General features: G+C 39.0%; 1 protein-coding gene across 1 annotated transcript; it reads left to right on the plus strand.

Annotated features, from left to right (window-relative positions):
• The first annotated feature begins 3,566 nt into the window (after positions 1-3,566).
• On the plus strand, positions 3,567-25,908 carry LOC119053529 (acyl-coenzyme A synthetase ACSM4, mitochondrial). Its single transcript, XM_037151141.2, has 13 exons — positions 3,567-3,782; positions 5,677-5,887; positions 9,321-9,528; positions 14,589-14,732; positions 15,480-15,636; positions 17,353-17,432; positions 20,647-20,770; positions 21,446-21,526; positions 21,661-21,762; positions 22,457-22,584; positions 22,677-22,776; positions 24,568-24,687; positions 25,822-25,908. The coding sequence occupies exons 1-13, from the start codon at positions 3,582-3,584 to the stop codon at positions 25,906-25,908; spliced, it is 1,743 nt and encodes a 580-aa protein (XP_037007036.2). The 5' UTR covers positions 3,567-3,581.
• The last annotated feature ends 908 nt before the right edge of the window (positions 25,909-26,816 follow it).

Below are 26,816 nucleotides of genomic sequence, written 5' to 3' on the forward strand. Positions count from 1 at the left end.
TATTCTCCTTAGGAAGCAAGAATGTCCCAGGTGCTCTGCTCCAAGTTTTGAGAGTCCTTCCAATTCATTATTAACTGAGACCAAGAAAGGTCAAAACAATGAAGATGAGGGCTAGAATACTTCAGACTGATGAGACCTGAGTTCAGCCCCAAAAGCCTGGAGCACAGTGACAAGACACTGAAAAAGGCAAAAATAAGATAAGCCACCAAGATGTTAGTGTGTACAGTCCAATGCCTTTTTCTAGTTTTTGTGTATGTTGAGTAACTAAAGCATTCTTAATTGAAATGAATGGAAATGCACAGACACCAATAGTGATGGAAAGGAAACTGGGACTCAAATCAAGGGAGTGGACCAGAAGTAAAAAATGACCAAACAGAAAACAATGAAGAAACAAGAATTCAAAAAAATGATAAGAGGCTTAGGAACCTCCAGGACATCTTTAAATGCTCCAACATCCAAATTATAGGGATACAAGAAAGGGAAGAGAAAGAGCAAATGGAACACTTTTTTGAACAAATAATAGAAGAGAACTCCCCAATCTGGCAAAGGAAATAAACTTCCAGGAAATCCAGGAAGCTCAGAGAGTCCCAAAGAAGTTGGACCCAAGAAGGAACACACCAAGGCACATCATAATTACACTAGCCAAAATTAAAATGAAGGACAGAATCCTAGAAGCACCAAGAGCTAAGGGGACAGTCACCTACAAAGGAGTTCCCATCAGACTATCAGCAGATTTCTCAAAAGAGACCTTACAGGCAAGAAGGGGCTGGAAAGAGGTATTCCAAGTCATGAAATCCAAAGACCTACAACCAAGATTGCTCTATCCAGCAAAACTTTCATTTAGAATGGAAGGACAGATAAAGTACTTCTCACATAAGATCAAATTCAAGGAGTTCATCATCACCAAGCCCTTATTATATGAAATGTTAAGGGGACAGATCTAAGAAAACGAAGATAAAAAAGATGAACAGTGAAAGGACAGCAAACTCACAGTTATTAACAACCACACCTAAAACAAAAGCAAACTAAGAGGACAGCTAGATCAGGAGTGAACCATAGAAATGAAGATCTCATGGAGGGTTAGCAACACGGGAGTGGGAGGAAGAGAAGGGGGGAGAAGGTACAGAAAATAAGTAGCATAGACAGTAGATAGAAAATAGATAGGGGGAGGGCAAGAATAGTATAGGAAATATAGAATCTAAAGAACTGGAGACACGTGTTCATAAACTAAAGGGGGGGAATGGTGGAGGAGGTGGTGTACAGAGTGGAGGGGAATGAAGGAGGGAAATAGAACAACTGAAATGGCATAATCAATAAAATATATTTTTTAAAAAAGCATTCTTCCCAAAAAGTTTTGAGGATTGATTTTGAATGAGCAGGAATCCTAGACATGTACCAAGCATTGTGCTGAGGTGCCCACTTAAAACCACAATGAGCTAATGAAGAAAACATTAGCATTACTCTCTTTGCACACATGAAACAACACTTGAAAATGTTAAGCAGTTTGGCAAAGGTCATCAAGAGAGGCAAGTGTGGATGCAAGATGTGTGTGATATGTGTATGTGAGTGAATGTGTATATTTAGAAGGAAGGTGAGATCTCACTTTCAGGAGTGTGCTAAATCATGGGCATGTCCTTGTACTGACTCTCTCCTCTCCTCCCGCTCCTCTATACTCTTGATGCCTCCACCCTAATTCCAGCAAATGGCCCAGCCAAGGCATTATCCTCTTCTTTTTATCTTGATGTAATAGAGGTCAAAGCCAGCAGTATTGCCAAAAACTTGCATTTGCACCAAATGGGCTCCTTCCTTCTCTAGATGTCATTAGAGCAGCAAAGATGGCTTGGCAAAGAAAAAAAAATCATCAGCCTTTGTTCTTCTCCTTATTTGTTCTCACCATGCTGAAGGCTCAGACACCCTTTGTACCTGCAGATTTTTCCATTCCATACAAGGCAGATTAGTAGGACTCCAGGGCAAAAGGCTGAGGGAGTACACCACCACCAGGAAACATTTATTGAAGAAGACAATACAAGGAGACTGAAAAGCAAAGAGGTTGAGTAAACAAAACCATATAGGTTCAAACCTTGCCTCTGCCATCATGAGATGGATAACCTTGAGAAAGTTACTTAAATCAACATGGGCCTCAGTTTCCCCATCTGTAAAATGGAGAGAACAATACCACTGGACTCACAAGCTTGCAATAATGTGGAATGCTCTCAGGAATGTGCAGTTCCTGGTCCGCAACAAGCACTTAGTAAACTATGGCTTTTATTCCTGAAGAAGTTTTGTGAGTCATGTTCAGTGCTAAGGATGCAGTACGTAGCCTCTACCCACACAGTCTAGGTAGTTTAGAGGGACAGGGCACATATGTTAAAAACAATAATTAATGATTAAAATAGACAATTGTCACATGAGTAGTATTTATGCAAGTTATGGAAACTCAAAAGAAGAAACTATCTTAAAATTAGAAAAAGAAGTTAGATTACAGTTGACAGTCCTGTCAAGAAAAGTGACTTTGCCAGTGTCACAAAGCTAGTTTTAAATTAGCTGGGAGTAAAGTTCAGGTCTCCAGCTTCATACTATGAGACTATTTCATGAAACTATGCCAAATAATACCAATGAAAACAATCTTAACAACAGAGTTAGTTAACAACTTTTTTAAGTTTATTTATTTATTTATCTTTAGAGGGGAAGGGAAGGAGAGAGGGAGAGAAATATCAATGTGTCCCCTGCTGGGAACCGTCCTGCAACCCAGGCATGTGCTCTGACTGGGAATCGAACCACGATCCTTTGGTTCATAGGCCTGTGCTCAATCCACTGAGCCACACCAGGCAGGGCGCATTAGTTAACACCTTAAAGGCGCTTTTTATACAGTATGCATTTTACATGCATTATCTTAACAAATCCTCATAATAATCCTAAGAGGGAGGTATACTTTCCCCATTTTACAGATGAGAAAATTGAGGTATAGGAGGGATAAATAATTTTTCCAAAGTCTTACAACATGAAAGAAGCTTAGCCAGGACTAAATCAAGGTTTCTAACTAGTTATAATGGAGGCAGGTAGGGTAGCCAAAAGCAAGGAGAATGGCAGACTAAATCTCAGTGGCGGAAATGGACATTTATGAAAGTTGAATGAGCTGCTTTTACTAGAAGAGGAAATTCATGTAGAGGAGTAAGCAAAAACACTTCAAACAGAGTACAAGGCATACAGAAGGGAGCCTTGAATGTTAATCCATGCAGCAAATACTTTGTCTATTGTTTATTTGGACAGAAGGTAGAGTCAGAAGATGGGCTTGACAATTCTATAGTTGTAGAGATTTTTTAACACTAATCTGCTCACAGACAGAATGAAGAGAGAGAGCCCAGAGGCAGGGAGGCTGGTCAGTGGCTAACTGCTGCAGCTTTAAAGAAAGATGGAGTGTTTTTCAGGTGTTCCTTAACTTCTCAGGGGCACACAGCCTCAAGTCCACTTCCCAGTATAACCACAGGCATTGGACGAGACTAACACTCCCCACCTATCTCTCCCCACAGGCTGTGTGGTACTTCCACATCTGTGCCAGACAACAAATCGCTTTGGGAAACATGAAGATGTTTTCTCTCTACCAGGCGTTCAGATTCATCTGGCTCGTCAAGCCAGCTGGACGGTACTTTCACAGATATTACCAGCTTCAGGTGCCGCTGACTCTTGCTGACTTTGAAGCCATCAATCGCTGTGAGAGACCATTGCCTAAGAACTTTAACTTTGCAGGAGATGTGCTGGACCAGTGGTCCCAAAAGGAAAAGGTATAATAAGATGATTGGCTTCCAAGTGCTTGGTGTACGTTCCCTTTCCTTATTCTGGGGTCCACTTGTCATTCTTAATTCAATTCTTGATTTCTTTTCTTTTCCGACTGCCCTATTCTCCCCCAGGGAAGATATATGAGGCTTACCAATGCATGGGTGTCTTTCTCCAAAGCCTCCTCGACCCCCTTCAACTTGGTTACTCAGTCATGCCTCTTTTCCTTCATTTTCCTCCAAGTTCTTTGCTCTCCACTCATTTGTTTGAGCTTGTCACAGGCTTACCCCCCAAAAAATAGTAATCTGAGCTTTGGCTTTATGAATAGTTTTCACTGGAGTAATCAGAAGAGAATTAGAGGTTGAGAAGAACAAAGCAACAATCCTTACAGGGTATCTGCAGTGTAGCCTCAGGTCAAGGTCTGTGCTCCCTGACCCCCACACCATGGAAAACACTTAGCTGAACACTTTACCTAATGGTACCTACCAAATACACTGCAAGAACCTGTGATTCAGAAAATTGTGTTAAGTACTACATATACAAGGCATGAAACAATGCCAAGTCAGTTCTTCCTTTTAGAAGAAAAATTTTTTCTTTCAATCCACTAAATTTTAACAACACTCTAACACTTGCTAAACTCTTTTGAACAAAGAGAATAGGTAAAGTATAATAATCTATAGATAAAATTTAATGGCATACTGTGTTTTCAATATACTTATTTTTCAGTAAACTCTTTTTAGCAAGTGGTACTGATTTCCAATATGGTGGTGATTAAACACATTTTCTTTTTAAGTAAATATACACAAGTAAAAGTGAGTTGATGTAAATAAAAATACAAAGAACAATAGCACAAATGTAAATAGATTTGACAAACATTAGTGATGCTCAAATGACTAAAGATTGAGAAATACTGACCTATATTATTTCATCAAATACCCATCACCACACAGGTGTTGCAGATTGCATGCTGTAAATTAAGCTATTTACAAAGGTACCTGAACCAACCCCTGACCTTATGGAGCTCATGTCTGTAGGGAAAGGATTCACCTGTGATACAGGAAACTAAAGTGGAGTCCCTGAGAATATGAGCACAATGCTGCAGAACACAGAGAAGTCAGTGGGGAAAGAGGAGGCTAAGAAAGGCTTCACAGAGGGTGATGTGGAAGTTGGGCTTTGAAGTCTTTTCCAACCAGGGAAGGTGAAATAAGCATCCCAGATAGGAGAAGGAATGGGGAGTAATTTCTACCCCCCCAGGCAATGTATAGAGTGGGGGCTTTGCACCACAGATCTCTTGCTTTATAAAATCATGGGTGATAAATTTCCTCCAGAAATCAAGCAATCATGCTGATGCCTATTCCCACCCCCATGGCCCTCCATCCTGCTCTCTACTATCTATAAAACTCACACTCTCAGCCCTTTGGGTATAAATACTCAAAAGTTCCTAATCAACCTAATCATGTTCCTAATCAACCTTGGACATCCATTAGGGTTATTTGGATGGTGTAAAATTTAACTTAAACAAGGAAGAATTTTATTGGAAAGATATGGGAGAGCTTAAAAATTGGGCTGGAAGCTGGCACTGTCAGCCCCAGCAAAAACAGAAGCTAGGCCATCTCCCTGAGGATGCATAAGCACCAAGAGCTGATAGGTCCAGGAAATATCTGATTGGCCTGACTTGGATCACATGCCTACCCACTTGTCAGAGAAGGGAGAGCACTCGGGTGTGATGTTTCATCAAGACTGCACTCAGTAGGAGAGGAGTAGTTCCTTTAAAGACAATCTGGGGTGCTGTTACTTGAATCCATAGGCACAGGTACTGAAAGGAAGCAATGGCAGATGTCCCATCTACTGGGTGACCAGTCACATAAGCCTTCTCCTCTCTTTCCATGTGCCTGTGGCCAGACAGGAGAGAGACCAGCCAACCCAGCCCTTTGGTGGGTAAATGACAAAGGGAGCGAGGTGAAATGGACCTTTGGAGAACTGGGCACCTTGTCCCGAAAGGCTGCCAATGTGCTCATTGAGCCCTGTGGCCTAAAGAGAGGAGACAGAGTGGCCATCATTCTGCCCCGAATCCCTGAGTGGTGGCTGGTCAACGTGGCTTGTATGCGAACAGGTCAGTGTCCATATTTAAGTTTTGTAAATCAGGCAGAAACAGAGAGAAGCCAAAAGTTGAGGTTTTCTTAGTTGTTAGTTCTGACTAGAAGCTATGCTTACAAAGGACAGAGAGATCAGAGTTGAAATTAAGAGCAATCATGATGTAATAATAATTTTAAAACTACCTTAAAATGTAGATAGTATTGTGATGCTCATTTTTCAAAAGAGGAAATTGAGATTCAGAGAGGTTAAGAAACTTGCCAAAAGTCATACAGCTCAAAAGCTATGCAACTGGGATTTAAGCACTAAGTTCTGTAAAATCAAGTACGGGTACCAACATCACTTTGCAAAGCTAGATTGCGATGTGTTTATCCAAGTGATACAGCAGTTACTTCTCTGCATGTATTTGGATTCTCCCTTATATGAAAATATAAAAAGAAGAAAAAGCATTTTAGAATGAAAGAACTTATAAAAATATGACTGTGGACCCAGTTGGAAAACTTCCACCTCTTTCTAGACAAAAAGATGAATATACTCACTGACACATTTTTCTCCCAAAGTAGTAATTTATAATGCACCCTCAATTTCCAAAGGATTCTTTTCTTCTCTGGCACAGAGGTCAGCAAAAGCCATGACCTACAGATTGGCCATCTATTTTTGTAAATACAGTTTTAAAGTTTTATTGGAATACAACCATGCTTATGACTCTTTTTGTTCTATAACAGTAGGATTGTTAATCGAGACAAAGATGGTATGACCCACAAAGCCTAAAATATTTACTATCTGGCCCCTTAACAGGAAAAGTTTGCCAAACCCTGCTCTAGAATACAACAAAATGTTCATAAAATAAAAAAATAAGTAAGAATATACTTCTATAGAAAACACAAAGATACCTATTGCAGTAGTATCAAAAATAGGAAAAAATGGAAACTATATAAAGATGATCAAATAAATTACAACTTTCCTAAGAATGAAGTTTAGTGGAGGTGTGTTTATTGCTAATTGAAATTATGATGCTTCAATTTGATAGGTATCATTAAAAGATAATTATAAGAATATTGCAATGGTGTTAAAAATGCTCTTACTGCCCATGTTAAATCAAAACAGCAATACATAAAATTTATTTCACATTCACTATAAAAAGGAATTTGCTAATATAAAACCAATTTGGGGTTGGAAGGAGTTAAAGGTAGTTTATTTGTCATAAAAATGTATTTAATACTACTTAACATGATTTATGCAATTTGTGAAATGTGAAGATTAAAAATAAACACACAAGCTGAATAGTCAAAACCATTCAATTAATTAGATGTTAAGCAAGCAGCTGAGGAATATTTTCTAATTCAAAATTATTAAGGCTTCTGAGTGAATATGGAGATGCTTGTACCATATGGCAAAATATTTTGCTTTTGCTATGAAGTCCATGCAGTCTATAATCCAACAGAAGATATCTCCTCCTTTACCTCCAAGCCAGCTGCCTATCCATTGAACCCATTCATGACACAAATCTACCAACAGTCCTAATAATTTCTGAGCTGATAAGAACAAGTGGTTTGCAAAATAAATAATCTTATATTTTTATATTGCGTGAACAATTTGAGATCCTCTGTGTTTTCTTAGTTAACATCCTCATCATCACATATTTATTTGTTTTCTCAAGAAAGGATAATATCTGAGACCTTTTAAAATATATTTTATAAATAAAGTCTCCTTCCTAGGAATTCAACTCTGCATCTTCCTATTTAGTTGCCTTTAGGGAACATACCAAGAAATAAGGATCTGATATACAGTACAGGCCTTGGGGGTCTCAGATATGTATCTTTGAATACTGGTTCTGCCACTTACTGACTTTGAGAATTGTGGACAAGTTGTTATCTATACACTGGGATTAATTTTAAGTGAGATACCAGGCACATAATATATGCTCAATAAATGGCAGCAGGTCTCTACACACATCCTGCTTTCTTCCCATTGATTTACTTTAGAAAAAACAAGCCATCTTCCATATAACTCTCTCATATCTCTCTTCTCACAAAGAACTGCCACTGTAAAATCAAGCCTGTTTCAGGCCAGTGTTTAGGATGGAGTGAGGAGGTGGGATTAACTCAGAATCACCTAAGTAAGCAGTGTAGGCACACTATGAGGGCACCAGACCACTAGGAAGACCTGGGTTTGAGAGCAGGTTCTGCTACTCACCAGCTGTGAGCTGACCTCATAGTCCATCAAATGGCAGTAACTGCATGGACCAAAAGGACTGCTTAGAACAGTGTTCTTCATGCTTTTTTGGCTTTATGATCCCTCAATAAAAATACCTGGGATACACATCCTCCCATCTAAATAGTTATTTATATTGTTCTGTGCTAATATAACAAGCATATTATAAATTATGTACAAAAATGAAATAAAAAGTGATGCGCACCCTGGCTTGTGGGGTCTGCCACATTGTGGATGGGTTATGAGAAATTCACATGGACTACCGAGTCCTGTGGAGGAAAAGGGTGAGAGCATAGTTTTTTCTCTCAAGGGGAGAAAAAGCTGTGGCCTCCGCCATGACTGGCCTTTATTCCTTTTTCTGGGTGCATTACACAATGGTCCTCATTTACTATGCACAGGTTCACTTTAGGTGGTTACCTTTTACAGAAAACAAACAAGCCAATGCTGCTAATCACATCATAGAAGAAGGATATTTGAAAATGCAAAGGGAAAAGTGGTTGAACTGGTTACACTCATCCTTGGAAGGTTTAGCATGGATTTTAGGAAGTTTCAGTAGGCACTTGTTGCCCCAAGTCAGGGTGAGGGAGTTTTAGCAAAAGCAAGTCTCAAAGTAGCCTAAGTACAATGCAGGCCTGATTTCCTATGGGAGAACCTATCCATGGGCATGGGTCCTGTGCATCTCCAAGTGGGAGCTGGGCCCACGCCACACAGAATGGTCTCCTATAAAAAAGAATATTTAAGCATTTAAAAATTTTTTCTCACCCCCTGTGAATTAATTTGCAAAACTCACTTTGGAGACCACTGGGTCAAAAGTGTTCATAAAAATATGCTATAAGCTATAAAGAGCTATTTAAGTGTTAAATAATGATTAAAATGTTTCACAAACATGTTACATAATAATAGCTCACTATTATAATGCCTCCTATATGATAGACACTATTATTTTCCCCATTGTACAGATAAGGAAAGGAAGACACAGAGAGATCAAGTAACATGCTCAAGGTCAAAAAGCTAGTAAGTTATAAGGACAGCTTTAGGCACAAGGACTGTCAGACTCTGAAGACAGCTCTAAGGATCTCCCAGTGATCAGGGTCCCACGGGCTATCCCTGGGAACCAAGGCAGGGTTGGCAGAAGACTGGACCATACAGCTCTTCCTTGGCCAGGCACAAAGCCTAAGTCATTAGTCTTACCTAGGGAACAACAGTTTTGTTAGCTCAGGGTCCTCTCTTCTCTCTAGGGCTTATCTTCATGCCAGGAACAACACAGCTGACTTCAAAAGATATCCTCTATAGGCTGCAAGCATCCAAGGCCAAGTGTCTCGTGGCCAGTGAGGAGGTGGCCCCAGCAGTAGAGTCCATCATGTCAGAGTGTCCTGATTTGAAGACCAAACTCCTGGTGTCTCCACACAGCCGTAAGGGGTGGCTCAGCTTTCAGGAATTATTTCGGTGAGTATTTCTCCTGCCCCACGTCAGAAGCAGAAATAACACCACAACTACGTCTCAGAGTACTCTTGCCTTCATGGACTCAGCAATACTGGGCTGGTCTGGAATCCTTCCCAGAAAAGTATCACCTAATGAAAGGTTTTAAGAACAGAAGGAAGGACTGCAGCTCTGCTTCCACTGCCCTATGTCCCACCTCGGCCTGTGGTGAGCACCCTGCATGGTAGTTTCTGTCTAACTTGTGAATCACTCTCCTTGTCTTGACTCCCTCTGGTCACCCATTTATTCCTCAAATATGCCCTACTTCAGGGCCTTTGCACCTGCTGTTTCTCTGCCTGGAATGCTCTTCCCTAATCTTTCCCATCAGATTTCAGGTTGAATGTTTTCCCTCAATGAGGCTGTCCATGGCCACCACATCTAGAGCAGAATTCCAGCCACTCTGGACTTTAAGTGCTGTTGTTTTATTCATAGCCCCCAATACTATCTGAACATCATGTCCAATCACTTGTTCCTTACTTATTGGTTTTCTCCTGTACCAGAGGGGCTGGCAAATTAGGGCCCATGGACCAATTCTGGCAAGGCACCTGCTTTATGAGTAAAGTTTTATTGGAACACAGCCACATCCATTTGTTTACATATTGTCTATGGCTGCTTTCATCTTACAAGAGCTGAGTTGAGTGGATGCAACAGAGATCACAAGTCCCACAAAGTCTATGATATTGACTATCTGGTTCATTACAGAAAAAGTTTGCTAGTCCCTGTCCTAGATTGTAAACTCCAAAAAAGCAGAGGCCTTGCTTGTTTAGTGGCTCAATCTCTCCCCAGTCCCTACAATGAAGCTGGTGCTTTAAAAATATTTACCAAAGAATCAACAAAACAGATCACTTGACCTCAGTTTTCTTTGTATGTAAAATGGGGATGATTATTCTGCACATATCAAGGAGTAATGCAATATAAAATCAGCTAATATGTGAGAAAGTGCTTCCTAAATTGTAAAAAAGAAAGTAAAATGTTACTGACTGGTATGACCCTTCAAATAGCTGTTAAGTGGCTTATGTTTTAAAAAAAAATCTCCTGGAGAAGTTTATAGAAAAAAGACATGAAATCCCTGTTGAATAATAGAGCAATTTTCTTTGTGGGAATGAGATTTTATCCTACTAGTTAATATAAACCAAATCCTACTGGCCAATATCAAAATTCTTTCCCAAGGGCCATGCCAGTAAATACTGTTTGTGTCTTTTATAAACTATGTAACTTTGCATAGGTCAAGTAGCATCTCTGAGACTCTGTATCTTCTCCATAAAATGGTGATAAGGACAGCATCTCCCTCATGGGGTAAAGAAGAACCACATGTGATAATGCATGGGAAGGGCTTAGCATGATGCCTGGCACAGAGTGTTAAGAGTAACTATAATTACTATCTTTATTATTTTAAAGTTAATAAAGTCCTTTAGCAGTGCAGTGGTTCCCTAAGGTAGTGATATCCAGATTATTTGAATATGCATCTCGATTAGTAAAATATTTTTAACATGCTCCCCTGACACATGTATATTTACTGATTTATAAATTATATACATGTGCTTTGTACACTGCATTGATGTAAAAAATAAACATTTTAAAGGATTAACAAAAGAATACATATATACCTTGCAGTTCTGTTTTCTTCCCTGTCCCAGTTGTTGTGCATATCCCCCGGGCAGCAAGCATCCCTTGTCAGAGACTGCTCCTCCAGCATTCTGCTGGATACCCAAGAAACCTTAAAGGTTCCACAAAATTGACAAAAGAAAAGGGTCTTTGAATTCATGTGAATTTCAAATTAAAATTTACACATTTGGGGAGAATATTTTCAAGATAAACAGAATCCTCACTTCAAAAGAACTTTGGAGTACCATAACTCCAAAAGTACCATGGATTGTTTCTCTAAAAACTAAGGAAAGGAGAGCTGTCATTTTCAACAGTTGGCCAGTGTTTCAGAAATCCACAAACAGCAAGAATCAAGTCTAATCAGGTTAGAGTTAATCTTCTACTCAAGGAGTTCATTTTAAGACCTCTCACCCTTCTTCTGCTTCTCAAAGATAGAAGTCCATGAACACTTTCCAGAATATTTATAATAGGATGTAGAGAATGACAAAATTATGAGCCAGACTAATGTTTCTCCCTTCCTATCCTAGTAAAAAAAGACCCTTCCCTGTGGATCTAGAACCCTGAATTCTGGTCTTGAGTGGACTGGAACAGCATGAGCAGAGATATGGAAGCAAAAACATCCTAATGTGTGCAGGGAATGGACAGTTATGGAGTCACAGTGGAAGCCAGAGTATAGCCTCTCATATAAAGACCCCACAGGCATGCTAAATCTTTAACTTAAATGACAATAGAAGAAAGCCATGATGAATCTTAAGAAGGGGAGTGTCAAGGTCAGTTCTGAATTTTAAATAGATTTCTCTGATAGCTGTATAGAAAATTAAATTTAGAAAAACCAAATTGGAATAAGGGAGACCATCTTGGAGTCTAATGTATGGCAGAAACAATAAGGGTCTAAATCTGGGCTCTGTTGAATGCGATGGAGGGAAGGAGGCACACTAAAGAAGTGACAAGACTCAGAGATTGATTGGACATTGAGGATAAAGGAAGAAGTTGAGCTGATCTGCTTTTTAACTTGGGTGACTGAGTGAGTGGCTACCATTAGCTGGAGAAAGAGTACAAGTTGGACATATTGAGATTGAGGGGTCTGCGAATACCCAAATATCTAGCAAGTGGTAGATATGAGTCTCAGACTCAAGTAGATAAAGACAATTCTGGAAATCATAAACATTTAATCAGTTCTGAAAAATCCAGAAAGACATAACTCAAATATCACATGAAAAAGAGACAACTCAGATAATAGAGTCACTGCTTGACAATCTCCTTGTCACTCGCAGATTGTAATATCTGTTCTTTTAGTAAAAGAAAAAATGAAAAAGTCTTTCTTATAACTAAAGGTTTCTATACAGGTTTGAGAAGCATTCAAGATAGGAGGAATTTTTTTGTTTTCACAGGTATCAGACACTGTGAAGAAATTCTCTTTTCTACCACCTAACACATACCATCTTCACTCTATTCATATATTCAATCACTGCAATGGAAGAGGCAAATTAGCAAGAAATACTCCATTAATATTTCATAAAACTAATTTTGATAATATAGCATATGATTAATGCTCACTGTTTTACAGTTTCAATGATAATTTTATTTATTTGTCATCAAGATGAACTAAAATGCTGTCCTCTACCCTATTTCCTACAACCCAGAAGTTAAAACTATTATGTAAGAGTCTCAAAAATTTTGGAGCATTTTATCAATTATCCACTGAGTAACAAAACATCCCAAAACTTAGTGGTTTAAAACAACAATCATTTTATTTGCTCATGACTCTGTGGGTTAGAAGTTTGTGCAGGCCTTGGCAGAGGCAACTTGTCTCTGTTCCACATCTGCTTGACTGGGAATGGAGGATCCAAGTGTGTTCACTCACAAGTCTGAGGCTTTGGTGTCAGCTGCAGCACTCACTTCTCCTGCGCATGGCCTCTATCTCTAGCAGAACAGTCTGGACATTTTTATATAACAGCTATGTGTTCCTCCCAGTGAAAGTGGGGAAAAAAGACCTCTCAAAGCCTGGGCTGAAGAGTCACAGAACTTCTGCCACACTCTACTGGTCCAACTAACTCATAATGCCAGCCAAGTTTTAAGGACAGAGGACATGCTTATACAAGGATGGAAGGAATTGTTGGAGGTCTCTATGCAGACAGTGTTACACAGTGATAAGAATTAAAGTGCTCTTGGATTCAGCAATAGGAGACATAAGCAAAAGTGGCTTAAACAATACGAAAATTCTATTATGCCACAAATAAGAAGTACAGAGGTGGAATAAGAGTTGGTTAATTTAGTGAGTTGATGAAGTTAACAAGAATCCAGATTCATTCATCTTTCCATCATGCCACCTTAGGTGTGTCTGCTAATTCCTCTCATGATCCTAGTATGGCTGTATAGTTCCAGACACCATGCTCTTTCATAGCAATATCCAAAAGCCAGAGAACAAAATGGATGGGATAGAGGAAGGCAGCATCCTTTCCTCCTGACTCTCTCTAGAGCAAGGAAACATTTCCCATTCTCACTGACCATAACTGCAGGCATAAACCAGATTGACTTAGATTAATCAAGATTAATTTTTGACCTCCCAATCCCAACCTCCCAGAGCTGTATAGGGAAGTTTCCCCATCTGAAGCACATGGTTACAAGATACCTGAACAAAATCAGAAGTTTAGTGATACAAGGGAGAAGGAAGGGATGCTATTTGGTAAGCAACTAACTGTGTCTGCCAGCAATATTGAAGATATTAAATAAAAAGTATTTAAAAGATTAATTCAAATGCCAAAATGTCTTCCTTTAAATCATAAAAGCTCCTGAAATGTAATAATAATTTACAAAGATTCAAAACTGATTTTTAAAATTCATAGATTAAAAAGTCACTTAGAAAAAAATGTTTAAATAAGTAAAATATATCTCTTTTTTAAATTGAAAGTGATCTTAGCTATCCCTTTGGCCTATGAGGAGATACAGCTTAAAAAGAGAGAGGTTAACCCTGACTAATGTGGCTCTTTTGGTTAGGCACCATCCCACAAGGTGAAAGGTCATCAGTTTGATTCCTGGTCAGGGCATAAGCCTGGGTTGTGGGTGCTGCCTCCAGTCAGGATGTATATGAGAGGCAATGTTGCTTCTCTCTCACATTGATGTTTTTCACCCTCTCTTTCTCCTGCCTTTTCCCTCTCTTTAAAAATAAATAAATAAAAATCTTTTAAGAAAGAGAGAGAGGAGAGGCAAGCTGTCAAAACTTAGCACTAGGCTAAATAAAATGAGCTGTTAAAAGTCGCTCTAGGATTTCATGAGAAAATTCCTATCAGGGAGTCTTTGGATTAGGTTCTGTTCTATTAGCTATCTTTGGTGTCAAAAGAGCATAAGTAGCAGAACAAAAGAAACACCAGTTGAACTGATCTGCCATCTTCAGCCACCATTTGGCGGTCCATATTTTACAGGTCTGCCTCTGCAGAGCACACCTGTGTGGAGACGGAAAGTCAAGAGCCAATGGCTATTTATTTCACCAGTGGGACCACAGGTTCTCCTAAGATGGCCCAGCACTCTCAGAGCAGCCTTGGAATTGGGTATACCCTCTGTGGAAGGTAGGGAACAAAACTCCTGTTTTGGCTAAATTCTTTCCTGAGCTGTTAACATGTGTATCTAGCCACCTAGTTAACACCTCTACTTGCATCACTACCAGACATCTCCCATGCAACATCTAGAAAACAGAACTCTTGACGCCCCCTCCCAGCCTTAGCTCAGCACATGGCACAAGCTCACTACTGATCAAGCAAGAACTTGGGATTCAGCCTTGAATAAATCCCCATGAGAGTGTCTGGCTCCTTCTCTTCACTACCAGGTAGATTCGTATACCCTGAAAGGTCTTCCTGGATATGCCCAAACTATCACATTACCTTGTTTTATTTTCCTCATAGCACTTATCACTATTTAAAATTGCAACATCAATTTATATATTAATTCACTTTATTGTGTGCTTATTCACTATCTAGCACCCTAAAATAAGAGCATGGATCTTCTGGTCTATGTTGCTCACTATCCTAGGTAGAACAGTGCCTAGCATAATATTTGCTCAATAAATATTTGTTGCATCAATGGACAAACTCAGAAAATTATGCTAAACCCAGCTTCCCACTCCATTCTCAGACTACCTAGGATTCTGAAAAAGTTTTCTAACAAAAGTGGGAAGTAGAATCACTCATGTTGCCTTGGGACTTCCTTTGACCCTGTTCTGTCCTTTGAAGTTCCAGCCAATCTTCAAAGGCACCAGTTTGATTGCTTTCCTGGTTGTTTTGTTTTTGTCTATCTGTTGCTTCCTCCATATCGTTTAGGTATTGGCTAGATCTGAAGTCATCAGATATCATATGGAACATGTCGGACACTGGCTGGGTCAAGGCTGCCATTGGCAGTGTGTTTTCTTCCTGGCTTCGGGGAGCCTGTGTCTTTGTGCATCAGATGGCCCAGTTTGACACTAATACCTTCCTAGATGTAAGTCATAACTTCTGGCTACTTCTCTCCCTTGTCTCCCCACAAACCACAGAGAGATGAATCCTTAGAACACAGGACTTCTTGGGCTTATGGAAATCTTTCCTTTTTAAGACCTAGAGTCTTCAGGGCTTTTGAATGCACATGTGCTTCAAATTGTTAAGGATTTGTTAATGTTGCTATATCTGTACCTGCTGAAGAGTCTTGTTCTAAATAACAAATTAGAAGTCTCCAGTCTAAACAAATCTGATTAGTGAAACAAGACAATAACTGATAAATCTGAAACCCTGTGTGGAGGAAACTGAAGGTGGAGTCACCTTTCTGCCAGACCGTCTCATTCTTCCCATGAGAAACTTTGTTAATTCTCAGAACTCAGCATTGTTCTTGAAACCAAGCATGCTCTTCCTTCTCAGCCAAAGATGGCTAGATACCAAGTGGCTCCAATTTAGCCTTTAGAAAAATGGCATTCAGTCCAGTTATTTTCAACCATGCAACATCAATTAAGTTTAACAAAATACATATCATTAAATAAACACTACACTTGTCTGTCCATAAAAGCTATCCTCACCCTATTATTTTGTTAAATTGCCTGACAAGATGGCTTGACATCTTAACAGAAATGTCAGGTAACATAAGAACTGGAATCTCTACATCAGGTTTGCATAGTTCCCTAAAGTAGATGAGTTAACACCGCATTTTCAAAACATACATTTGTAAAACAAATATACTTTTATAAAATGTAATATTTTATACTTAATTTTTTATTTTAAGGTACCTCTTAATATTGCATTTGCTATTACATTAGGTGAGAAATATTAATATATTGTTAATATCAATTAATATATTAATGTAATGATATATTCTTATATTATTAATCTTATTTAATATAACATATAAGATACTAAAATAAGAATACTATTTTACAAAATAATGTGTATTTTAAGTGCTAAAAATGTTTATGGTTTCACACTATTCTTATAGACACTACACTAATTAAGAATAGTTGGGATGTAGGGAGCAAGTACACACAGTAGAAATGCTTGTTTACAGATCAAGAATTACACTTGACCTATGATAATCCAGACAACCTAGACATACAGTTTTAGAATGATCTCTCATATGCTTAAATTTAATACACACTGTTGATTCATTATGTAATACAGTAGAACCTGTCTAGAAAAAAAGAGCTCTAAAACATTATTTCTCCAGATTTAAGATGCCTTTGATTTTAAAGAGTTAAAGGCCAATCTTAATAAAAGGCCCCAAAATGCCTTACTTATGCATTTCATCAATCCACTCAAAAGGACTAAAGTCTTTTATAGAAACAGTGTTTGAAAGGTTTTGGTAGATTAGCTTATAGATCTAGAGTCAGTACTATCCAGTAGTCAGTACTTCAAAATTCCACCATGATAGGTAATTTGCAGCTCCAAAGTAGAATAAATCAGTTGAAACTTAAGGGTGGCTCTCAAATTCAACAATTCACTTTTTGTTAAATTTGACTGTATATGTCTAATACTGTAATATATATACATATTCCTTCTAATATTGAAAATTCCCAATAGACATACAGTCACCAGTGATAACTAATAAGTATCTGCCTTCTTATCCCTATGAGATGGGTACATGTTAAAATGAAAGAGAATCTGGGGTTGTAGACATCAGCTCTAGTCATGGCCTTTAATGAGCCACTTTTGACACCTGTGCCTTTCCATTATACAGACGCTTACCACTTATCCCATCACGATCCTGTGCAGTGCTCCCACTGTGTACCGGATGCTTGTGCAAAAAGACCTAAAGAGGTACATGGGCAGAAATCTTCATTTGAACTATAAACAAAAGCTATACTGGGAGCAAATAATTCTGTGCCCTGGGGGGGCTGTCCTGTGTATTGGATGATGTTGAGCAGCAATATATCTATTAGATGCCAGTAACACCTCCCTCTCCACCAGATGTGATGATCAAAAATGTCTCCAGATATTTCCTAAAGTCTCCAGGGATGGGAAAGGAGGGAAAATTGCCCCCCAGTTTAAGAATAACAGGGATAGACTTCCGCCAAGATGGAGGTATAGGTGGATGTGCCGTGCCTTCTCACACAACCAAGTTTAGGGACAACTAAATATTAGCAACACAAAACACAGCCAGAACACGGAAAATTGAACTTTTCGGAAGTCCGTTAACAACAAATTCTGCAGCCTGACCGGTAAGGGGTGAAACCAGTGGCTGGTGGAGCGGGATTGCACAGGAGGACTCCGTTAGACAGGCTCAGGCGCGAATCCAGACACGGAATCCAGGCGCAGGGTTGGACCTAGTGAGCAACTGAGCGAGTGACCAGGCGAGCGACCGCGGAGGAGACAGCGGGGAAGCGGTGCTGCGTGTTGACTGGGGTCGCCTATTTGTGCGCAAGCGGACAGGCGAGGGAGTGGGCGGTTGGACTGGGGCAGGCGTCCCCACGGCAAGTGGCAGTAGAGGGCGCCACCATTTCCCGCTCTGACCACGCCCCCACATACAGCGTCACAACCCAGCGACCTGGGAGTCCAAGGCAATGCTTCTCACACTTAAAGGGCCAGAACAGACCAAAAATGTCGCAAATTTTCAAAATCCCTGAGCCCATAGACCTAAGCGATGAAGAAATAGCAAAACTCTCAGATGCACAGTTTTAAAACACTGGTCATCAGGATCCTCACAGAACTGGTTGATTATAGCCACAAATTAGAGAAACATATGAAGGCAAAACTAATTGAAATGAACGGAATTGCACAGGAAACCAATAGCGATGAAAAGGAAACTGGGACTCAAATCAATGGAGTGGACCAGAAGAAAGCAAATAATGGCCAAACAGAAAAGAGTCAAGAAGCAAGAATTCAAAGAAATGAGGAGAGTCTTAGGAACCTCCAGGACATCTTTAAATGCTCCAATATCCGAATTATAAGGGTACCAGAAAGGGGAAAGGCACAGCCACCAGTGGAAAACTTATTTGCACAAATAATAAAAGAAAATTTCCCCAATCTGGCAAAGGAAATAGACTTCCAGGTAATCCAGGAAGCTCAGAGAGTACCAAAGAAGTTGGACCCAAGAAGGAACACACCAAGGCACATCATAATTACATTAGCCAAAATTAAAATGAAGGAGAGAATCCTAGAAGCAGCAAGAGCTAAGGGGACAGTCACCTACAAAGGAGTCCCCATCAGACTGTCAGCAGATTTCTCAAAAGAGACCTTACAGGCAAGAAGGGGCTGGAAAGAGGTATTCCAAGTCATGAAATCCAAAGACCTACAACCAAGATTGCTCTATCCAGCAAAACTTTCATTTTGAATGGAAGGACAGATAAGGTGCTTCTCAGATAAGATCAAATTCAAGGAGTTCATCATCACCAAGCCCTTATTATATGAAATGTTAAAGGGACTTATCTAAGAAAAAGAAGTTAAAGAGACATGAACAGTGAAAGGACAACAAACTCCCAGTTATTAACAACCACACCTAAAACGAAAGCAAACTAAAAGGACAGCTAGATCAGGAGTGGAAACATAGAAATGAAGATCTCAAGTGGGGTTAGCAACAGGGGAGTGGGAGGAGGAGATGGGGGAGAAGGTACAGAAAATAAGTAGCATAGACAGTAGAAAGAAAATAGATGGGGGGGCAAGAATAGCATGGGAAATATAGAATCTAAAGGACTGGAGACACATGGTCATAAACTAAAGGGGGGTAATGGTGGGGATGGGGGGGTAGGGTATAGGGGAATGAAGGGGGGAATAGAACAACTGTAACAGCATAATCAATTAAAAAAATACAAAAAAAATAAAAAAATAAAAAGAATAACAGGGATAGCTTCTGAACATTCTCCAGGGAAAACCTAAGTCCTACAGTCCCAGAATTCCCACCACCTCCCGCCCCACAAAAAAACAAGCATAATGCATTTATACTGCATTGAAGAGAAATAATGAAGTCTTATGAGTTGAAGATTCTATTCAATTTGGCCAAGTCACCTGAATATCCAGTGGAGTTGCAATGTATGTTTAAGTAATATATACTGAATACATGAAGAGAGAAAGAAGAAGCAGTTTAAATAGTGAGTGCAGGCTCACCCACCCTCTGTTCCCCCAAAATGTGGACACCCAACAGGGAGAGCACTGTGAGAGACAGAATAAAGCAAATATGAATCTTCTGTCACCCTAGTCAGTGTTAATTCCTTTGTAGCCCTCAAATGTGAGCACCCTGGTCACATTTCAAGAGTAATTCAAGGGCTACTCAAAGGTTATTTTGAATAGGCAGTATTTATGCCCTACCACACCCTTTGATTCAGTTAGGACCTCACTGTACCAGAGTAAGGCTGTTCCAAACTTTCTCACCTGAGGCCTGTGGTTAAAAACTCAAGCTCCAAAGTCAAAAAGGCAAGATTCTGCTACTTACTAACGGTGTGACTTTGGACATTCAAAATGAACTTGATAAACTTCCCTTAACTCTATCCATAAGAGGATTAAGAGCACCTCTTGGGGTTATGGTGAGAATTCAGTGTAAGCAGACTGCTTGGTGAGGCACCTCACAAGTGTTAAATGCAAAGCACAGAGTATCCAGCTCAGCCCTTCACTGTGAGGCCTTGGGAAAGTTCTTTAACTTCTCTCAGTTTCAGTTTCCTCACCTGTAAAGTAGGGTTTATGAGGATTATGAGAATGCTCTTAAAGCCTTTACAACATAGTAAATGTTCAACTAATGTTAGCTATTAATAATATATCACTTATACATGCTTAATATCACTATTAGTATTTTCTCCTACCTTTTCTCCTTTTTAATAACCTGCTAAAATGTAAGGTCTGTCAGGCAACTCTAGTTTAATCACTAGCATGCCTGGAACAACATCTGACAAGATTGGACGTGCTCAACAAATATTTCTTAAGTAACCCTCCTGAGACTTTGCTCTCCTAACTCATTTGCTTGTTGCTACAACATCCCAATTATCTTGTAATGAAAGCCACTCAGATTTCTTCCCTAAAGACCCATGCAACTCTGTCTCTCAAGATATAAATTCAAGAAGCTGCGGCACTGCTTGACAGGAGGAGAGCCACTCAACCCAGAGGTGCGGGAACAGTGGAAGGGGCAGACTGGGCTGGAACTGTACGAGGGCTATGGACAGACGGAAGTGGTATGTTTAATGGACAAAGCCTATTAACCCCAGGACTGTCAACTGATCCCTGCAAGTGTCTCCATCGTGCTCTAAATGTTTAGGGAGCTTCTCAGGATACTTTACCTTGCCAGTAGTTCCAAAACCTCTGAATCACCTAATTAGGTTTTGCTGGAGGGGAACTATGACTATTCCTTACAGTCTCCCCATTTCCTCCCCACGCAGGAGGAGTTTCAAAGAGGTTTGGGATTGAAGAGGTTAAGAATTGTGCAGCTCATCTTTCCATCACACTGGGAAGGACCCCAGAGAGCCCCAGGAAGGAATTTATTCCAAGGTGCACTTAATGGCACCCTTGGCCTACAAGAGTGATCTTCAAAGTGTGGGTCTCAAGCCAGCAGTATTAGCAGCCTGTGGGAATTTGGTAGGGATACAGATTTTCAGAACTTCCCTCCCCAGGCCTACTGAATTAGAAACTCTGGTATAGGGCCCAGCAATCTATTTTAACAATATTCCAGGTTATTCTGATAAACATTCAGATTTGAGAACCACTGGTCTAAAACATTTCAGAATATGAGCATATGAGCTTGCATACCGAGAAAATTGGTCAAAACTGAATCCTAAGTTTCATTGTCATAATATAAATAGCTACTAAATATGAATGTTTATATACTTATGTGAAACATGCCTTCCCAATAGGGAATAATTTGTGCCAATCAGAAAGGACAAGAAATTAAACCAGGCTCGATGGGGAAGGGAGTACTACCCTACGATGTCCAGGTGGGTAACAAATGCCTGGCTCATTAAAGAATGTTTTATATGGTTTTCTGCTATTCATTATATAACTATTCATAACCCATTTTCATTTTGTGAAAAGGAAATTTAAAAAACCTACATTGTTTCTTTCATTTTAGGTTATAGATGAAAATGGCAACATCCTACCACCTGGAAAAGAAGGAGAAATTGCCCTCAGACTACAGTCTACATGGCCCTTCTGCTTCTTCTCAGAATATGTGGTACAAGAATGTAGAATGTGCTATTTATACTTTAATGAAAAAGGTGGTATCGAAGTCACACAGACTTGGGCCCAAATTTCATACCCATCATGTTTTGCTCTATAACCTTGGGCAAGTCACAACATCCAAGTCTATCTCCTCAACTGTAACAAAGGGATACCTTCTATCTCCTGAGAGTTTTATAAAGATTAAATTCTGTTAGAAACCAGTTGCAGTGGTTGTCCTCACACCTGGGCAGGCTCCTGGGGAGAGGGTGTTATATAGAACACTAGAAGTGAAAGATTTACTTTTTATTATACTCTCATGCCTTCTGTTTTCTATACTATGAATTACCTTTTTAAAAAATCAACTTCTTTTAGAAATAGAATGTGCAAAGTACTAGTCACTTCATGGATGCCATACCCCTTTTTCTTTTTTCCCCTTTTTTAAAAAATCCTCACCTGATGATATATTTATTGATTTTTTTAAGAGAGGAAGGGAGAAACATTGATGTGAGAAGCATCAATTGGTTGCCTCCCTCCTGTATGTATGATCAAGGATCAAACTCACCTTGGTATGTGCCCTGACTGGGAATCAAACCCATAAGCTTTTGGTGTATGGATGATACTTCAACCAACTGAGCCACCCAGCAAAGGCTATACCCCTTTTTCTGTTCTGGCCAAATTAATCCCCAATGTCATGTTTTGATTCCTAGGACAACCCAGATAAAACTGCAGCGACAATAAAAGGAAATTTTTATGTGACTGGAGACAGAGGAGTGATGGACAGTGATGGGTATTTCTGGTTTGTTGGCAGAGCTGATGATGTCATCATATCCTCTGGGTTTGTACATGAACCACTGCTGGAAACTAACAACTTGCCCAAAGAGATTTCTGACTTGGTAGTGTAGTGATCTAATACCTCTTTTCTTGTAGCTACCGTATTGGACCATTTGAAGTTGAGAGTGCACTGATTGAGCACCCAGCAGTTGTTGAATCAGCTGTTGTCAGCAGTCCAGACCCAATCAGAGGAGAGGTAGTATGAATGTCACTAATAAAAGTAGCTATTTTATATTTTCAAGTTCTGTCCGTGTGGCCACTCTAAAGAGTAAATCAAGAGTAGTCATATAATTCTCATTATGAGGCATACATGTGGTAAAAATGTACATTGGCAATCAACTTTACACATGAATTGTATCCCAAAGGGGATGTAATAGGATTATTTTGGTGACAAGTGACAAAAATTCAACTTGAACTGACCTAAGTTTACAAAAAAAAGGAATGTATTGTTTCACCCATATGTGAGGTCTACAGATACAGCTACATCCAAGGGTTCACACAAAGTTGGCAAAACTTAGTCTCTCCATTTACTAGCTCTTCTGTTATGTTCCCTCCATTTGGAAGGCTATTCCTACTTCACAGCAACCAACTCCAGATGTGCACAGCTTCACAACGCCAGAGAAGACAACTTTCTTTCCAAGTTTAAAGCAATTCCCAGAATGGGATCACATCTCTAACCAGTGTGGTCTTGGGAACGCTATATGCTGACCAGCCAGAAATGGACCATATGCTGGTCATTGGAAGTAGGAGTCAATGTCAATTCTGCCAGAGAGAAGTTAGGGTTATCCTCCACAGGAAAGTCAGGGTACTCTTACAAAAGGAAAAAAAAAGGCTAACACATACTGCATAAGCAAAAACTGCAGGTATTATTGTATATACTATTATCATGAACTAAGAATGTATTTTCTCACAGAAATAGTACAAATAGGAGACTGTGACCATGTTGCCAAACAAGCTCCACAAGCCTCCTCAGGACTAATGAAATGAAATTTGGGGAATGAGAACAATACCTTAGTTCTAAATATAGCATGGAAGGAAAAGATCCCTTTCCTCATGAAAGTCCCTACAGACCTCAGCAAGTGGCAAAATTACAAAAACAATTTGCCTATCAATTATCTTCCCACATCTCTCTCCCCTCTCCTCTCAGGCACCAGTGACCCTCTGCAGTGACCCCATGGATCCCACACTCAAACATATCGTACCACTTCCCTGCTCAATTGGAGTCCATTCTCCAAAATATTTTTCTCCTGCCACCATCTTCTCATTCTCTCAATATAACTGATTTCAGCTAAACATTAAAAGTAGACACAACTTAGAATCAACATGAATAATTTAAACTATACTCGCTAACCTCAATAATTACTTAACTGATGGGTTTTAAATAGCATGGCAAAGAGAAGCAAAAATATCAGGCAAGATGTTTCTCTTCTCTCTCTCTCTCAAATCAATAAACATATCTTTGAGTAAAAAAGAAAAAGAAAGACCTTTCAAAGGTGGATTGATCCTTCCTGAGATTTCATCTCCCATCATACACAATCCTCCTTTAGGCCTCCTCAAACCCCTTTCAAACCACACATTCCCTAGAACCTCCATTTATCACCCTACTACATGCTCCTAACAGTACAGGTTTGATAGAGTAAGCAGTCATCTGCAAGCCAAGGACAGCCTATGTAATAAAAAGGCTGAGTCAGATTGGAATGTTAAATATATATGCAACATATAAATAAAACAACCCTCAGCTTTATTGATCCACTACACTCCTCACACTCACAAGCCACCATTTGCAATTAGATCTCAAAATCTCAACTTGTACCCACCCACACTTTGTTCACAGATTCAGAGGTGATCACTGGCCATTTGCATTCATCATTTAAGTTATTAACAAATCATGAGTACCTGAGTTCAGCACTGGTTCCCAACTCTTGATGTGTCTGAAAAACAAATGTCTCAAGATAAATTGATACAATTGATACCTCTTCTCCTACAGGTAGTGAAAGCTTTTATTGTCTTATCTGCACCCTTTAAATCATCCAACCCTGAGAAATTAACTCTTGAACTTCAGGATCATGTGAAAAAATCAACTGCACCTTACAAATATCCAAGAAAGGCAAGTATTTTGCCCAAAAATAAGTATATGTGACCAAACCAGGGTCTAAGCTAGTTAAGTACAATATATAGATTTTACTAGCTTTTGAATGTAGGTTGGCTCATTCTGTACAGATTATATATTTCAACTTGTTTAGCCATAAAAATTTTGCTTTAAAATATTTTATATTAGGATATTACAATAAACCAGAAGTTTTTATCAACTCTATAAAACTGAGAAACTATTAAGAGGCCTCACAGGACTAAATCAGACCACCTGAGAAAAACAATGGTGGCAAACTGTTTTTAAAGACAGTAGATGATTTATCTACCATAGTACTCTTAGGCCATAATATGCTTATAACTTCAAAGTGCAGGCCCTTAAGTTTCAAGTGACCAAATTTAAGGCTCAGGATGAAAATATCCAAACTGTGAAATCTTTCCTGAAACATTCTTCAAAGGGGGATTTAAGAATAATTCTATACACAGAGATGGTGCTGCAATGTCCTTGCAGTCCAAGAATCCTACTGGTTGATAATGATGAAAATCCCATGTCAACTGGCATGATTTTGGCAAACAAGTAGTCAATATCAACCTACGAACTAGTTACACTTTCTCCATTAAATTCACTCAGTGAGTGACCAATTGATTTTCAGAGAAGTGTGAGGTTATTTTACAGTATAGTTTAGTCTTATCTTGAGGGAGTGTAAGTCAAAGCATAAGAAAATAGTGTCTACTTAAAATTACCTTTAAATCTCCTGCAGAACCTTCAGAACCCAGTTTTTAAAATAAAGCTCAAAACCCTAGATTAACTATTACTCTGTGCATTTAGATATGGCCTCTATTTGCCTGGAGCAGTAGAGGCCTAGGTCTAGTTTAAACTGGAAGAAAGCAATGGAGTGAAAGATCACATTCTTCTAGCAAAGCTAGAATGTGAATGGGCACTTAAAAAAAACATAATGAAGCACCACTGTCATCTTTACTATATAAACAAAAGTTTCTGGTACCCCCCAAATTCAATGAGCTTAGGCTCAGACAACCCGCATACTCTAAGTAAAATTAATGACAGAACTTCATGAATACTTTCTACTATTGTACTGACTGTAATAAGTCAAAATGGAATCAAGTGTTTCATAATATGTTTTTTTTTAATTAGGTGGAATTTGTTGAAAACCTCCCAAAGACAATCACTGGGAAAATCAAACGCAACATTCTGAGAGACCACGAATGGGGACGAACATAGCCTGATAGGAAACTGAGTCATGAAGAACTTACGGAGTCACTTTCTTTTAGTCTGTTTCCCGATAATTCAGTGACAACTCTTAAAACATTTCAGATTTCTCCTGGTTGAAAATTCAACTGAGTTTGTGTTTCGTACTTAGCCAAAAAATAAATAAAAATAAAAAAATACTTGAGAAGAAAACTGTTATTAAACTGACAAAAGCAATGATTGTCTTGCAGGGTTTAAAACTGCAGGGGTCAAATGACTGATTGTAAAATCACAGTGGACAATTAATTTGTTTTGTGCCTGATTAATTCAAAATAAAGATTAGAAGTATTCTGGAAATGTTCAAGACAGAATTCTGCTTAACATGTTTATATATTACTAATTCATGTTTTAAAACATTTTATTAAATTTTAGACAGGGGGAAGGGAGGGGGAAGGGAGAAAGAGGAGAGAAATATCAATGTATGGTTGCCTCTCATTTACCCACTTATTGGGGACCTGGCCTGCAACCCAGGCATGTACCCTACTGAAAATTGAACTGGCAACTCTTTTGGTTCATAGGCTGGCACTCAATCCACTGAGCCACACCGGTCAGGGCTATTATTACTAATTCTTTAAGATGGATTAAAATATTAATGATAAAATGAGAAGTATATATAATTCAAAAGCCAGTAAGTAAATTTAATTAAGTACAACATTACTATAACTCATTTTGAAGCATATTCACTATAAAATATCTGAAACTTGGATAAATAAATTATTCAAGAGCAATTAATAAATTTTTGTATCTTTACTTTTTAGTACAATATAATTACTTTTATTGATATATAATTAGGCATAGAAACATCTTTTATAATATATCTACTCATTATAATGCAAGAGATTTACTAAAAGAAAGAAAAAGTACAGGACACCAATCTTTAC

Source organism: Artibeus jamaicensis, unplaced genomic scaffold, assembly GCF_021234435.1.
Source record: "Artibeus jamaicensis isolate MK-2021 breed Jamaican fruit bat unplaced genomic scaffold, CSHL_Jam_final scaffold_666, whole genome shotgun sequence".
NCBI classification, from domain to species: domain Eukaryota; kingdom Metazoa; phylum Chordata; class Mammalia; order Chiroptera; family Phyllostomidae; genus Artibeus; species Artibeus jamaicensis.

Coding starts and splice junctions, on each gene's coding strand:
- LOC119053529 (XM_037151141.2), top strand. CDS start 3,582: ATGAAGATGTTTTCTCTCTACCAGGCGTTCAGATTCATCTGGCTCGTC. Junction 22,585..22,676: donor GATGTCATCATATCCTCTGG/GTTTGTACATGA, acceptor CTTTTCTTGTAG/CTACCGTATTGGACCATTTG. Junction 24,688..25,821: donor CTTACAAATATCCAAGAAAG/GCAAGTATTTTG, acceptor TTTTTTAATTAG/GTGGAATTTGTTGAAAACCT.